The sequence below is a fragment of the Aphis gossypii genome, chromosome X (assembly GCF_020184175.1).
Source record: "Aphis gossypii isolate Hap1 chromosome X, ASM2018417v2, whole genome shotgun sequence".
In the NCBI taxonomy this organism is placed as follows: domain Eukaryota; kingdom Metazoa; phylum Arthropoda; class Insecta; order Hemiptera; family Aphididae; genus Aphis; species Aphis gossypii.
The window spans coordinates 49226956-49243885 of NC_065533.1; the positions used below are offsets into that span (position 1 = coordinate 49226956).

Genomic DNA, 16930 nt, shown 5'->3' on the forward strand with positions numbered 1-16930 from the left:
AAAATTGAGAATAATGACGTCAGACGTGTTAAACAATTATTGCATTTTTTGGTTCTTATAAATAAACATAATGTTATATAATTGTAAATTGGCATATATAGTTAATTGTTGTTATACTCTGTTAATGTATGTTGTGTGTACATTGACAACATAACTATTAAGCTTCAGGTGGATATTTATAAAAATAAAATATGAAATTAACTTTAGTTGGTATGAAATTACTTAATTAATTTAAAAATAATGAACTTAATCAAATACAAAAGTAATTTAAGAATAACTTAATGACAATTTTGAAAGGTAATTCGTAGTATGATTTAATTATAAAAAAAAAATAGTTCTATAATTTATCGTTCATAATTATCCTCATAATTTTCCCTTTAAATAATGCGTTTATTCAAATTCTTATTTTTCTGAATTTTTAAATACTAATCTTTTTTATTTTTTACTTTGCGAATAGTTAGAAAATTTTTCATTAAAGCTAAAATTGAAATTTGAATAAGTATATAGTTTACTATTTTATTTAGCTACTTGTACATCCTAAGAATAATATTCTTTATAATTTAATAGATTTAACTAAAGACTTAAGTATAAAATAAATGTAAATTTTTTTAGTCTAGTAACATCATGTTTGGACAGTGTTTACCGGTTATTAAATTGTAATAAATTAATATTAATTAAGAGGTACTTGCTGACTACTATAATTTTCAAATCATCATAGCCCTCATATCTTCATACTCTTTTGTTGTAGGCTAAAGTATATTATCCTTAGTGCACAAAGTATTTAAGTTTAATAATTGAAAAACTAAGTATACTAGTTCGAATTTCGATTTTAATACACCTAAAATCAAAAAAAAAAAAAATGTATGTACTTACTTGATAACTCTATGTGTTTGAAAATATATTTTGGTAATTAAGTATAAAAGGTATAGATAGATATTAAAAAAATTCATTATGGTAATGGAAAAATTGGAGTGATCATACTAATTAATAGTGAATCACTCTGTACATAGCGTGTTCGGGCCTGTCTGTCATCGACTGCATCAATTTATAATAACATAATAATATATCTTTATTATTATATATACTGCTGCCGTAGCCGTTGTCGATGCAGTCCCAGTGGTTGGCAAATACTATTTTGATTTAATACGTCGATCGCCATCGAAGACCAATATTATGCGCGCGTATATTTCGTAAATGAAAGTTCGAGCGTGTACCTATATTTATCTGTTATCAATCATTTCGTTTTGTCGAATTAGGTTCATTGTATCGGTATATACATAAAGTACTAGGACGACGATAGTATACAGAGTGATTCACCGAGAGCGCACATTCCTATTTATTCCTTAAGTAATTCGTTTATTCAAATTCTTACTTCTGGATGCATTATAAATATTTAACTATTCTTTAATACCATATTATTTTCAAAAGCATAGTTTTTTAGAAAATTTAAGGAATGCCCTGTGCCGACACAAAGTTATTTTTTAAAATGAGAATAACATTTAACAACCTTTTTACTATAAATTATTTAGCAGATGATTTTTTTTTTAAAACTCGTGAACGTGTATCGTAAAGATATTAGTTAACATTTTCAATTGAATTTTTTTTTCATTGAAATTTTTAAAAAACTTTAGTTCAATGTATTTTTCTTGACATATCCAATTAATTTTTGACGTTTATACACTCAAGACTAAACATTTAAACTCGGAGTAAAAATACAACATTTTTAATTATAGGTAGATAAAAATACACATTTATTACTGAGATAAATATTATATACTGATTTATATAAATATAATATAGTTATTTGCATTTTGAATTTACTATATAATACATAAATATATTATTATGTTCAATAGAATAATATTAAAATGGGTAAATTGTTACAGAAGTACATAGTTTTAAATATAATTATGAAGTTAAAAATACTATAGCTGTATAATATTAAAGGATTTTTTGGATAAGAAATCAATATGGGAAATTATAAAATTTTCAACTTTTTGAAAATTTTTATGAAAATCTAGGTACATCGCTCGTGTATCTAAATCCGAATTTAAACTACCAGTAGTGTCCGTCTTCCGATTTATTAAAATTCTTATATCTACTGAAGATCATAGTTCTTAAAAATAATTTTCTATAAGTACAAAATATAAGTAATATTTATTATAGATTTATTGTACACGTACTACATTCAGACAATGTTTACAAAATATAAAATATTGATTGTTGATTACTATAATTTTCAAACTATCATGTTTCTTCGTATTATCTTCTGAATCTATTATCTTTAAAGTATACACAAATTACAAAGATAAATAATCCAAAAATTCAGTTTTTTAAAAAAATTGTTTACAAGACGTAACAAATAGTTAACAATAGTTAACAAGAAAAAATGACAATACTCGTTTAAAAAGTCATTGATGTTGTCATGTGATACATTGCAGATATCTAATTTTGAATAATGTTTAAAAAAAAATATAGACGGTAGGTATTTAAAAATGAGGCGTACCTACTTGACAATTGTAAAAATAAAAATTTGAATAAATAAATTTATATAATATAAATTATTAAAAGAAAAACCAGGGAGAATGTGCTTAGCGAATCACACTGTATAACAGAAATGCCATGAGTAAGCAGTTATTATTAATATGTTAATAATCATATAGATAATAATATTATACACGCGTGACATGCCTAATATATATTATGTTTACCAAGGATTATCTCGCAGACGGATCTCGATCATTTCTCGCGACAGTAAATTCACAAACGATTCCACGTCGTTTTCTGATGCAGATAATATATATAGTAGGTATATTGTTAATGTTTTATCTAAAAATCAAAGTAGGTATCGCTAGCATGTCAGTTAAACCTTTCAAAATCCCACGGAATACGTAAGTGAAATACACGAATCGGTTCATCCAATGCATATAAGCATCAATTATGTATACTTATATATATATATATATATATTCTATAACAATAAAGTCATATATAAATCAATTTACTTATACCAATCATCTATTTTCATTGAAATTAAACTACATCTACGTTTAAAATAAATTTCCTGTAGGTACACACCATTGTAATATTATAAGTATTGACATAATATATAGGTATGTCAAATAGAAAATAATTTTGTTTGCGTGCCATTTATCTGTAAAATTATCAAAAATTGTCGATAAATTTAATTGGTGTGCTCGATTGTTTTTTAATAGATAGAATTCCAAGTCTGCTTAATCTTTTTCACATTGCAGTGCTTCGGTAATAATTCTTGATTAAACTTAAATTTGGAAAATGTATAGAATTTTTGATATAATAATATTATTTTACCTGCACGATAACTGCTACTATATAGATATAGGTACCTAGAGAGACGTCATGTCAATAATCGTATTATGATTGTATTATATTTGTATGTACATACCAATATAATATTACAAATTGAATTTATTTTTTAGCATATTAATATCGACATCGATGGTACTATATTAATCGATATTATATCACAATATAATTGTGACGTAGTACAATTTTGCAGGAGACCATCCCACTATTGTGCTTTTTCAAAATGCGGCAAAGTGGAATTGAAATTGAATTGATATTTTTCGATTTCTTATTCAATTTCAATTTTAATATAAATTTTAATATTTTTGAAATTTTAAAATTGTTTTTGATTTCTATATATAGAGGATTCTTAACGTTTTTTTGTCGTTGTATAAAATTGATTTTGGAATAATTGATTCCAAGCCCTGTTGACAATACCTGCCAATGTAAGTCTGCACAATCAAGTAAAATTTTAACATTTATGAGTAAACCAATTGTTGTATAGAAATAAATAAATAAGGAGATTAAAACGTACACCTAAAATATCATAATCGTTTACTTATCTATTACCTATATAAGTATACAATATATATACACTGACATTTCTCGGATCACTATGTACAATATTGTATATATATTTATATATATAAATTAATGTTTCTTTGTTTTTCTCTGTGAACTCAACAATCTTTACTTGACCGTTTTCAATTAAAGTTATGTAAATATAAAATCTATAGATAACTCTTAAGACTAGGAAGATGTTATTGTTATAGCTTATTTATTCCAATAGATTGCTATAGAGTGACTCACACATGAATTTAGGTTGTAGTTCACGAAAATTGAATATTAATTTGTTTGTTCAAATGGATGGCATTGATTACAGACTATATTATTATAATTTATAATATTTGTAGAAATATGACGTATAAACATTTTCACAAATCTTAAAAATCAAATAGTCGTGAATACTATTATAATAATTGTAAGCAGATAGATTCATGATAAGCTTTTTTAATTCTATACATATTTTTTATGTTACCCCTTTAAAAAAAAATTGTCTAGTCTTAACAATATTGGATTTACATTGGTTTTTTTAGATATATCAAAAGGAAAAACGATAAAAAGATAATTTTAACCCGGATAAAGTCGGTTATAACTTATAATACAGCTAATATTATATAAATGAATATGAAGTAGCTATAATAGGTTTACAGTGTACACAGTACACTGCAGTTGGGTACTAAGCGTAAAACTTAATCGTTTTTTCTTCAGTTTTTGAGCTGACCTGGTCCCGGTGTTGTACATAAGTATCACTCGGTAGATAGGTTAGGTTACACCTAGAGTGTTTTTCAACTAAAAATTACGAACTCATTCTTTTTTAATAATACGGAAAAAATAAACATTATTTAAGAATATAAAATTAAACGATGCACCTATACCTACTTTGTTATAATCGTAATTAGTAATAATTTCTATTAACTACGATATTTATTATTTTCTATTAAAGTTATTATTATTATTAAATCAATTAAATGTATAGAATATATTAAGGTACCTAATCAACTAATTATATTTTATAGTATAATTACATATTAACATTACCTATTAATTATTTCAATATGTAACCTACCGTTGAAGTTTTTTACTAATATATGACGTAGGTACGACTAAAAATTATTTACCTGTCATAAAATATATCTTTAATAAATATGTATATTAGTAGACCTATATAAAACAAATATATATACCTAATTCCATAATAATATTCTTTTATACATATTAAGTAATAATTTTTGGACGACTGTCTACAATATACGACATTATTTATATAAGTAATAATTATACTCCCATTATTATTTTTTTTAGGTATTATTACCATAGTGATTCTTAAACATTGGTACTATGTAAACAAAAATCATTCTATGTTATCGATATTATAATAAATTTATACACAAAATAAATGAATTTTATTAACGGTAGTAACCGTATTATTATAAAAATAAATTTCGAGGTAGCTACAAGCCTACAGCGTGTACAGATCTAACAATTCTTAGCGAAGGAGATCACAGCCTCTATTCTTATAAGAATATTATTTTATTTCACTTGCCACCTATATTAAACATTTAACTTTTATTCAATAGTTTCTGTTCAAATATTAGAATTGTTTTAAATATATTATTATTCACGCACACGGTATACAATGATTAAATAAGGATTAATCATAGTTTGATGTTCGTAATGCCGCCGAACTACCGCGAAGAGGGAGGAGGTGCCAAAAATATGTTATCCCGGGGCGCACAGTATATACATAAATGCGCCAGTGCTTGTCGCAAGTTTAGTAGACACTTGTTACTTGTTTATTGAGATTGTTGCCGCCGCCACATATACGTCACACGACCTCGGCGACAGCTCACGATCAAGATCAAGAGATCTTAGATGATCGCGCCACACTGAACCAGTACCTTCAACTTGACCTGCTCACCGTACGGGTGACCCACTTATCGTGTCGTTAGCACGTAGAAAACAAATTTACTCGTCTGGAATTCCGATTGTGGTCCGCCTGCTGGTTGAATTGTGTGTGTGTGTGTGTGTGTGTGTGTGTGTGTGTGTGTCGCATATTAGATACTCTATACCAGACTTAAATACACATTCATACGTTGTACACATATATATCGTTTGTGTATGTATAATTTTCTTCTTATAAGTATGTATATGAAACTATGCAAGCGCACACAAATTGTAATTATTTATTTAAGTAATGCTTGTAGTGGTTTAGAAAAAACGGCAAAAAATTTTTTTTTTTAAAAATATCGAAAATAGAATAAAAATAACTGATTTTTAATTTGGCCGTACGTTAAAAATGTGTAAGTATAAAATTTTTCGAAGTATAATATCATATAATTACCGATTTTGTTTTTAAAAAAATATCTCTAACCCATAATAATATTAGTATCCAAATTATTTATTTTTAATGATAAGTTGTTTTAAACTTTTTTGTTTTTTTTTTTTTAAGTGTTTTATGCTGAAATTTTTAAGTAGTGTAAAACAAATAAAATAATTTTAATAAGCACGAATACTATAATAACTACATAATTATCCTCGCATATTGCACTTGTAAATCTTCTTTCTGGGCAAACATGGACTACGACATATAGATTATAGATCCGTCGACAAAAACTTACATAATCATTCACAATTCGTAGTTACTTCGAATTGTGTTTTGTTTATATAAATCGTTCAATATATATTATATAATGCATGGTGTAAAAAAGTACATTATATGACACCTCTCACTATGACGATTATAAATTAAGTTGTACTAATGTGTAAGTGAGTATTATTATTACCTATACATATTTTTTTATTTTATAGGTTTTGTCAACGGTGTCGTATCGTAGTTGACTTAAATATTATAGTAATATGTCAAATATGTGTACCTAGTTATATATGCAGTTTGATGATAAATCTACGCAGATTCTCAAACACGTGTACAAGTTTAGTATCATCTACAGTATGTACTAAAAGTCCCATATAAGCCTTATTAGAGAGACAGCCATCCCCCAATCGAGCATGGCAAACACTTACAGGTGCCCAAATATAGAAATTCTGCCAAATAGGAGTTCGGGCACACTCCCGGACTGTACGTTGTATACAAATATAAAAGCATTATTAGTGTTTCCGTGACAAATCAATAGATTATATTTTACTTCTAGTACAGTAATTAGTAAAAATGCTGTAATTAAATGGCATAAATGTCAACATATTTTTTTCAAAAATTAAAGATAATTATGCACTTAAACTTTTTACATTTTAAAGATAACCATTTTATTAGACATATATTTAAAAAAAAGTGGGTAAGTGGGTACTGCTCTGCTGTACATTAGGTGCTGTGTAGATCACTATTATATATTACAGGAGTGTTAAATTTGAATCCAATGATAGTTATCATTTTATACGAAAAACAATTCTGAACGAAGATGATTTGTCAGCCTAGAATATAATTTCCAGTGGTTGGTGAAAAAGGGGTTTTTGTTTTAATGGCCTAAATACACCAAAATTTAAGTTCTTTTATAATTATTGTAAGATAAATTTATGAAAAATTTTGTATTAAATTTTCAACTCTTAGCTACTATTATGCAAATATTTTATGAATTATACCTACAATATAATTTGCAAATATTCATGATTTTGACGAATTTTTGTCAATATTTGAACTTCAAATGCTAATAAAAAAAAATTGTGCCAATGTATTCTTATAATTTTTAAATCACTGTAAGAGTAACTTATGAGAAACTTTATATTACATTTTCAAGTATTTTTATTGGGCCAAAAAAATTTTATCGACACTTCAAAAACAATTTTTCAGAAAAATTGAAAATTTCAGTTGTCTATAAATAGCTCAAAAAAAGTCAAAATATTTTAAAAATTAAATCATGTAAAGGAAATGCCAATTTAAATAACTGGTGAAATTTTCAAGTATCTATGACTTATATTTTTTGAATAATAACAAATATTTAAAATCGTTTGAGGATAAATCGTTATCGTTACGATATTTCGTAAAAATTTAAAATTCAAACGCACTTAAAATTTTTCCTTTAATGCTTCGAGTTTTCTCTATAGATACTTGAAGGAAAATATATAGAAAACTTAATGTTGTACTTTTAATCCTTAGTTATAAAAACAAAAAATTTTATGATTTTTCAACTTGCATATTTTCGCATTTTTGACAAATTTCGTAAAAATTTGAACTATAAACTCTCATGAAAAAAAATTGTGGCTAACGATTTTTAATTTTTTTTAGCTGCAATAAGAACAATTCATAAGGAACCTTGTATTAAATTTTCAAGTTTTTTCGATCATCCAAAATGTTTTTATCGACACTTCAAAAAAAAAAATCTCATAAAAATCGAATATTTCAATGGTCTATAAATAACTCAAAAAAAGTCAAAATTATTGAAAATTTAACTGTGTATAGATAACACTAACAAAAACATTTGATGAAAATTTTAAGTATTTACAGTGATTAGTTTTTGAGTTACAACCATATAAAAAAAATCGATTTGGTCGAAAACTGGTTTTGCGTAAAAATTCCAGTTTTTCCGTCACTTTTTTTTTGTTTTTCTCGTTTTTTTTGAAAACTGTTGGAAAATGTTTACTTTTGACCTCTATTATGCATCAAGGATATTCACTTTTCCATCGGAAACCACCCCCAAAGTTTGAAATTGAAGCATTATTTCGACTAGTTATGCTGTACACAGACACAAAAAAAAAAAACACACATCATTGTAAAATCAATACATTCATCACTTCGTTCAGAATCTAAAATATTTAAATATGTATATTCAATTTGAGTGAAAATTGACCAAGTTAAAGTAAATCAAGTTTAATGATTTCATGAAATTAATAGTTATATTTTAGTGAAGCACGAATCAAACTCGATTGGAATACGGATGTACAGTCGTATATTTCTTATAAAAGTAGATCCGTGGATAAAAATTAATTTATAAACAAATGTTGGATCTTGACTTATTCTATACGTAGCACCGATATTCACAAATTTTGTTTTGTGGCTTTAATTTATTTTTTGTAACAATCTTAGACGTATATTTTTCATTCTAAGGATAATTTACTTACTCCAGGTATTCCATGACTCCATGCACCAATGATGAATGTTATTACATATTATAATATATAAGTATAAAGTAATATACTATATTATTATACTCAACAGGTAGATGCACAATTTTTCCATAAAAACAAATATTATTATCATGTCATTTGCAGAAGATGTGTGGTTCAAATCTATATGGCTTACAATTTGTTTTTCGATTTTTGCACGTTGGTTTAGCGTGTAATTTTGGCACATGTATGTATAATGTATCATACTATATATATATATATATATACATGACATAACTGTTTTACGGATACGCCGTGACTATCGATACAGGTTTAATACTAAATTATGTTCATACTGCTGGTGTGTACAAAATAAGTTTTAAATATAATAATACAATGTAGGTAATATTGTTGACGTATATTATGCTATAAAATGTTATAATAATATTATCATATTGGTCGAAAATCCGACACAATCTTGGTAGTTGGTAGACGAAACAATAACAATAATACACAATAATACACGAGCGTAAGTTAAGTTTGCAATATATGGTTTATCATCGATATTTTTCGGTGGGCAATAGTGTTCCGTTTCGAATGCTGTCCCAAAACCATTGTGCGCACACAGCGATGGCTCCCGAACTCTTATTTTCTTCATCCACCGCCATCAGTTTCTGTTTCAACACACGAAATTTATCGTTTTAATATGACTGAACGCAATGTGTCGAGATCTCTCACAATACAATATTGTACTCATAAATAATATAATTATACAACCGATACATATATAAATCATGCAACTTCCTCCTCAACGGCAGAGTGTACCAAAGGCGGTTTGAATATATATTATGTTATACTGCAGTTTTGGTGCAATGCTCATCACCATTTTATTAGGGAAGACAGACGATTTGTTGAACAATTAACTTTCAATAAAGTAATTTGTAATGATAATTGTGATTGGAATTCATTCAGTTTTTGTAGTTGGGAGATACTTTTATCAGTTTCATCAATTATTCCTGCAATGAATGGATGGGTATATGATATATTGTGTTATCCAGGGTAATGGTGGTAAATTTTTTCGATTTTTAAAACTAACAAACTCTCGGGTTAACATTATATTTGCCTGAAGAAAATATTTAAATTCTCCTAAATTATTTTAAATTTGTACGTTCATATTATTATAAAGAGTAAATTCAAATACCGCCTAATAAGCACTGTTTAATATAACACATATTCAAACCACCCCTGTTGAGTACCTTCTAACTTCTTAAACTACGAATCATCTATATAGCACACCGTTTCATATAAATGAATATATGGTTAATATGTTTAAGCAGAGTCCTCATTTCAGGTTTTTTTTCGAGTCTGCGAAGGTTCAAACAGGCCATATTAAAATTTCCCCAAGTCATATAAAAAGATATATACGTTTAAGTAGTAAGTACATTATTCTGTTTTCAATTAATTCCATACATTATGGACCAAATAATTGCATAAACATAAATATAGTAATACTTAAATAGCAAATAAAAAAGAGTACTTAATATCTATATTCTATATTTATAAATTGTCGTTTATTTTGAGATTTGCAGATTATTTTTTAATTTGTAAGTTAAAATTGTACATAACACTTTTTCCAATGTTTTTTTTTAACCTCTTAAATTAAAACTTTCTATTTTTAATACTTAAAAATATCTCAGTATATATCAGTAATACGTGCATTTTAAAACTGATTATGTGTTAACACTTGGTATACTCACTTCAAATGATGTATTGTGTTCTTTTTTTGGAACTATTACGTGTGTAGGTGATAATTCGTCAGGTGTATTTAAAGGTATACCTCCATAGCTATACTTTGTATTCAGAAAAATTGAATTCAAACAAAATAGTGAGTTATATTTTTTTTTAATTAAAAATATCTAAAATCAATAATGTAATTTAATATCATGCATTAATGATGTATGTGAAAAATATTAAAATATAAATATCTTTCAATAATAATTATTGAACTATAATATAATACGTCAAAATACAGTCAAAACTTTATTTAACAAACTTGAAGGTTTTCTGAAAAAAATTTTTAAATTTAAAAACTCATAAATACTGTATGAAATGTACATTAATAATATGTAGTATACTAGTAATATAATAATAGTAGAGCATATTAATAGAGTACAATAATTATTTATATGATAATAATAATATTTTAAAGTATTAAATAGCCACGTAGGTACTATTAATAATAGTGATTTATTAGTTCAATTAGTTGTATACTTGGTAATAATAATATTAATTACAATTTTACAAAATACGATACGGACACATGATATATTGACATATTGTATACTCTCTGTCTCTTGTATGCTGGATTGACGAATGTGTAATAATTGTGTATTGTATACATTAAAATATATTAAACTTATTCTAAAATATTAAATCAAAACATTTCATTTATTGGAATTTTATTTTGATAGTTAATACAAACATTTTTTAAAAGAAAATGTAATTGTTCTATAAAAATATCATTAAGCTGAGCTTAGGCTGTATTTAGAAAACTGAAATGTATGTATGTCTATAATGAAAATTGTATGTATAATATATATAGTATATATGTGCGTATTGTGTGTGTGTATATATAAATAATAATTATTATTATAAATGTACATATATTATAATTTATGTACTCAAACAGGATTTTAAATAATTGAAATGATAAATTCACAAGTCTCATTCTTCGTTGGAAATACGATTGCTTATTTAAAAAAATTTTAAGTACCAAAAACAAAAATAGATACAATTGTATAAATAAAAAAAATTTAATTAACCTTATTCACGCTCATAACTCAATTGGATTATTATGTATAGAAACACGTTTTGAGAACGTATATTCGGGGTGAATACAATTATAAAAGTGACTATTTATAACTTTACCTACCTACTAAATGTACATACTGTAAGCGATATACAAGTATTATAGGATTTTTGTAGTTCCGGATGCAAACATACTGTACAATGTACATAATATATACACAGAGAACTACGTATATTAAACATATACATCTTACATATTAAAGGCATGTTATCGTTATTGTAAACCTACGTACGAGATAAATATAACAGGTATAAGTTATAACTTATAAGTAGGTAACGGTTTAAAAAGGATACGCAATAAAATATCGTAAAAACGTATTTTTAGAAATCGAATCTGGCACAACAACACGGATCCCAGTAAATAAATCAGGCAAACGCTAAAAATAATAAAACACAAACGTATACTTAAATGTAAACTTTGTACAGGTTAAGCATTTTGATTACAATTATTTAATAATATTTTACCAAAACGTACTTAAGTAGTTAAGTACATATTAGGTACACAAAATAATATGGTGATAAAAATATAAACGAATGATAAATCTTACCCGCAATTGCCCTTCAGAAAGTTTAGCTCTTTTGGCAGGAGTTTCAGTATTCATTTTTAATGGAGAAACTTTTGTAATATATGTTTCCAAAGTTCTCTAGAATAAAAAAAAAAACAATTATGTTTTGTTTTAGAAATAAAAATAAAACGTTTGTTATTTCTTATCACACGAATTTTTTAATTGTGGTTACATGGTATATAATGAGTAATTAGAACTTTAATACATTCCCATTTTCTAGACTCTATAGAGCTCGCATAGACAAGCTTAAAAAGTTAAGAATATACATACAATACGCAATCTGACTGTATATAAATTATATTAAACATTTTTATAAACGTCTGTATAACAAATCTAAAATGTAAACTACACTAAATTAAAGCTTTTCTAACCGACAAGGATTTTTTTTTAAATAATAAAAACTGTTTATAGGTATATAAAATAATAATACATAAATGAGAACAACTATTTAATTTAACTAACAAATAGTAATGTACTGTACCTTATTTTTTTTTCGTTTCTCTGGCGATGCCTGTGAATCATTATCAGAACTAGTATTATTTTCTGGGTTTAATTTCGAAAAAATACTTAAATTGTTTGTTTTGGATGCTTCAAATAGTTTCTAAAAATAAATTTTTAATATTTAAAAAAAAAAGTTGAATAAAATTAACTTAAATTTTTAATGGTAATCTATATCTTAATAGTACCTCGACTTACTTGCAATTCACTTAATGATGTAGCAGTTTTCCAATCTTTATCATTTCTAATTTTAGTAACTCTAGGGAATCTAATTGATATACCATTAGCAGTGTGTACTTCAGCTTGAGAGAATTCTGCTCCAGAAATTTCCCAAACTGGCATTTTCTACAAATAATACATACATATAGTGTTTAAAGTTTAAAAAAAATAATTGTATTGTTAAATTAACACACTTTTACGTAGAAACATGTTCAGGATCTTAACTAACTTACTACTACTTACTTTTAACAAACAATTATATAAAAATGCATTTATTTCAATATTTTTAGACGGCTGTAAGAACATTTTAACTAGGTTCTTCGACTTTATTACATTTTTAATTTTTTTATAAAAATTTTTATCATCAACATTTATGAAAATAACAGATTAAAAGAATTTAAATATCTTAAATGCCTATAAAAAGCATTAAATTAGTCTAAATTATAAGACATTTTTATTGTGTATGAAAAATTATAATTTTAGTGATGGTGTAGTATGTTTTAAATTTATACAGTAAATACTAAATAGTATTGAAAATAAATAATCAAATCATTTTTTTAAATATAATATTTTAATTTTTAAAGTTATTTCATACATACTTTAGGATCTTCTGCTACAAAATCAGGAATCATAGTTTTATTACATTTTAACCACTCTGGAACTTTTTCTGGATCTTTACTAATTTTGATCATTTTTAATTCATCCTAAAATAATTAAATGTAAATAAATTTAACAATATACAATCATACATAAACAAGTTCATCAACCACAATATAACAAAAATTAAAAATATAATTGAAACACTTCATCATAATATTTAGATAGAGAAGTGGGTAAAAGTAAATTTTGTTTATTTTTAACCTTGAGTGACCTTCTTAATTTATATATTTCAACTAAACTATTAGAGTAATACTTGTGTATTATTAAGTCTATAATAAGACTATACAAATTATATATTTATATATTTTTGCTTGGGTATTAGGGATAGAAAGTAAAATTGAAAAAAAAATATTTATTTAATAAATGTTTTAAAAGAAATAGAAAATCATATTTTATTTGAAAATTTGATGAAAATGAAATACAGTAAAATCTTCCTCTAACAGATTCTTTACATTATAGTCTATAGAGAGTTTATAGAGAGTGGTTTTTATTTTTGGGTAAGAGGAATGGGAACATTTCCATTACTATCAATGTGAAAACCTCTGAATAGCAGACATATTATATTTTCCCTTTTGCATGCATTCCTTTTTTTTTTACATATATATTTAAATATTTACTATTATATTATTAAAATATTAAATAATAATATTATAACCTAGCATCCTAGCACGTATTTTTTCCTTTTACACATTTACCATTCATAAATTTCAAAATTTACCACTTCTAAATAGAGAGTACATTATTTAGATGTTTAATTATATTTAAACACATGTAAATAGGGTTACTGAATGATGTATTTTTCGATAATATGTAGCATAGATATTCTTTTATCGAACATTTTTTACCAGAGAAATCCACGTCTCTGTAAAAACTTATACAAATTCATACAATAATAAATGTCAATGTTATTATTTTCTTATACTATGCATAGGTAAATTTTAATATAATGAGGTTCTAAAAGCATTATATTATATTATATATTATCAATATTACAAGATCCATTAAATGTCATTATAATAAGTTTAAATCCCTCACCCCAAGAAAAAAAATTAAATTAATTCAAAAAATAAAAAGTATTTTATTTAATTAATATTTTTTTGGTAATAATAATATATAATATTGACATCTCTACAAAGAGTCAAATTTATAATAACACATAATAATATTTCAGACTACTCTGAAGTTATTGGTAAAAAGTTTAAAATTCATTCTGAAAGTATAATAAGTAGATATTTAAAATTTAAATAGAATTATACTTTACTTGTAATCTTTCTAGTGTTTTATCATCATGACCGCCATGTACTTTTGTCACGGTACACCATTTTTTTTTGGCTTCATTATAGCAACCCATTAAAAAAATGGACATCATACCTCCTGTTTATTCAATATAGTACAAATCTTAATGATTCAATTTAAACTTTGTGTTATAATATAATACCTTTATTTCCAGTACCAAACCAAGCACCAAGAACAACAAGATCTGCGCTATCAGCCATTGATCCATCAAATAAGTAATCTTTTTTAATTTTTTGCCAATGTCGCTTTCCAGGCTCATAAATTCCCTGAAATTATAATAAATGTATTAAATATATACATAAACAATGAACACATATTATCTATAAGTTAATCATGATATAGGTTTTTATAAATTTTAGTTTTTGAACTAGATATTTAGATATTATTAATAATAAAATATATATTAATTAATACAGTATACATAAAAAATCTATTTAATAGAATTTTAATAAAAATCTTATTAATTTCTCAATGAAATTTAAGAGTTTAATACTATTCATGTAACTGTTCAATTAAAAATGTTAATAGTAAATTTATCAAAAAACGGGGATAGATAAATTGTGTTTTAACATTTTTAATATAATAGGTATAAATTATTTATATAATAAAAATGTTTTGAATGAAATGATTTATCATTGATCCCAGGTATCTTTGTATCCAATAGACTATTCAGCATCTTCAATGCTTATTCCAAATTAAAAGGAAAAAAATCAGATATTTAATAAAAATTATATACACTTACTGTTAGATCCTTTAATACTAATCCTTCTAAACCTTGTTTCAATACATTTTCTACCATTAACTCAAGCTCTTTAGTGTTCTAAAATACATTTTGAATAATTTTTAGTTGTAGATTATTATTTTACACTATTGTTTATTTTAAAATATTATACTGACGTGCAACTCTTTTACTTCTGAGAACATGATATGTCCCTTGATTGGAGTCATATTCTGCATCAAAATTGTTTTTCGCTCTACAATTGATCTGAAATTCATTAATTTGTCCTATACAGATTATATAATTGCATACTTAATATAGTAGACCTCCACCTCCTCCTACATATCATACAATCAAATATTATTATAATACTATTGTATATTCATTACTATTATAAAATCATATTATGTATAAACAAAATCTCGAGGTCTCATCAAAAAGATAGAGTAGAAGGTATTCCAGTGTCCAGTCCATTTCAATCTGACTTAAATAGATTTTTTTCATTAAAGATACAGATAGTAATATTTCTCTCTGGTATTTTGATAATAAATATAAGTCTTAATTTAAAATCTTTAAATTCAAATATGAAAATGATAACATTAATTGTGTATGTTTATAAACATGTATGGCTTATAAATGAGCACTGCACAGTACATATAAATATTTATTATCAATTTTTTTTCCATAAAAATAAAATTTATATATTAAATAGATATTTACTTGAGTTTAACTAAAAATTCTAAAGCTTATCTACGATTTACACTTAATAGAGTCCTGTAACTGTTATTATAAACATTATATTATATGTTATAGACAAATGCAGAAAAGACACTAAACCATGAGTAAACCTCAGAAATGTCTTAAAATAATGTACATAGGCAATAAATTACATTTTAGCCACAAAAAATTACAGAAAATGTATGCTGGATTAAATAATGATAAATATTATTAACATATTTATTACTTTAATTAAATTAATCAATAAACCACTTTTAATTTAATTAGAAGCCATGTGTTGAACTATTTAAAAGTATCTTAAGAAATATTTTTAACATACGAAATGTTTTAGTAAAAATAATAACAATTATAAATATACAGTAGGTACTCAAAATTCTTATTATGATCACTAAAATAATAGGTATATAATTTAACATAATCAATA

The 16930-nt window shown here is 24.9% G+C and overlaps 1 protein-coding gene across 4 annotated transcripts in view; it reads right to left on the minus strand.

Annotated features, from left to right (window-relative positions):
* Nucleotides 1-9342: 9342 nt before the first annotated feature.
* Nucleotides 9343-16930, minus strand: part of LOC114125187 (DNA ligase 3) — a 35968-nt gene continuing 28380 nt past the window's right edge. For 3 of the 4 annotated variants that reach the window (XM_027988724.2, XM_050206288.1, XM_050206290.1), the window contains 11 exons: nt 15948-16035; nt 15793-15870; nt 15193-15316; nt 15016-15128; nt 13694-13798; nt 13074-13220; nt 12859-12978; nt 12360-12455; nt 12106-12188; nt 10701-10788; nt 9343-9617 (listed from right to left, as the gene is read on the minus strand). In XM_027988724.2, coding sequence (XP_027844525.2) covers nt 9501-9617; nt 10701-10788; nt 12106-12188; nt 12360-12455; nt 12859-12978; nt 13074-13220; nt 13694-13798; nt 15016-15128; nt 15193-15316; nt 15793-15870; nt 15948-16035 — 1159 coding nt within the window. In that variant the 3' untranslated portion in view covers nt 9343-9500. Of the gene's footprint in view, nt 9618-10700; nt 10789-12105; nt 12189-12359; nt 12456-12858; nt 12979-13063; nt 13221-13693; nt 13799-15015; nt 15129-15192; nt 15317-15792; nt 15871-15947; nt 16036-16930 lie in introns of those variants that run through there. The other variant, XR_007605789.1, reaches the window with a different exon arrangement.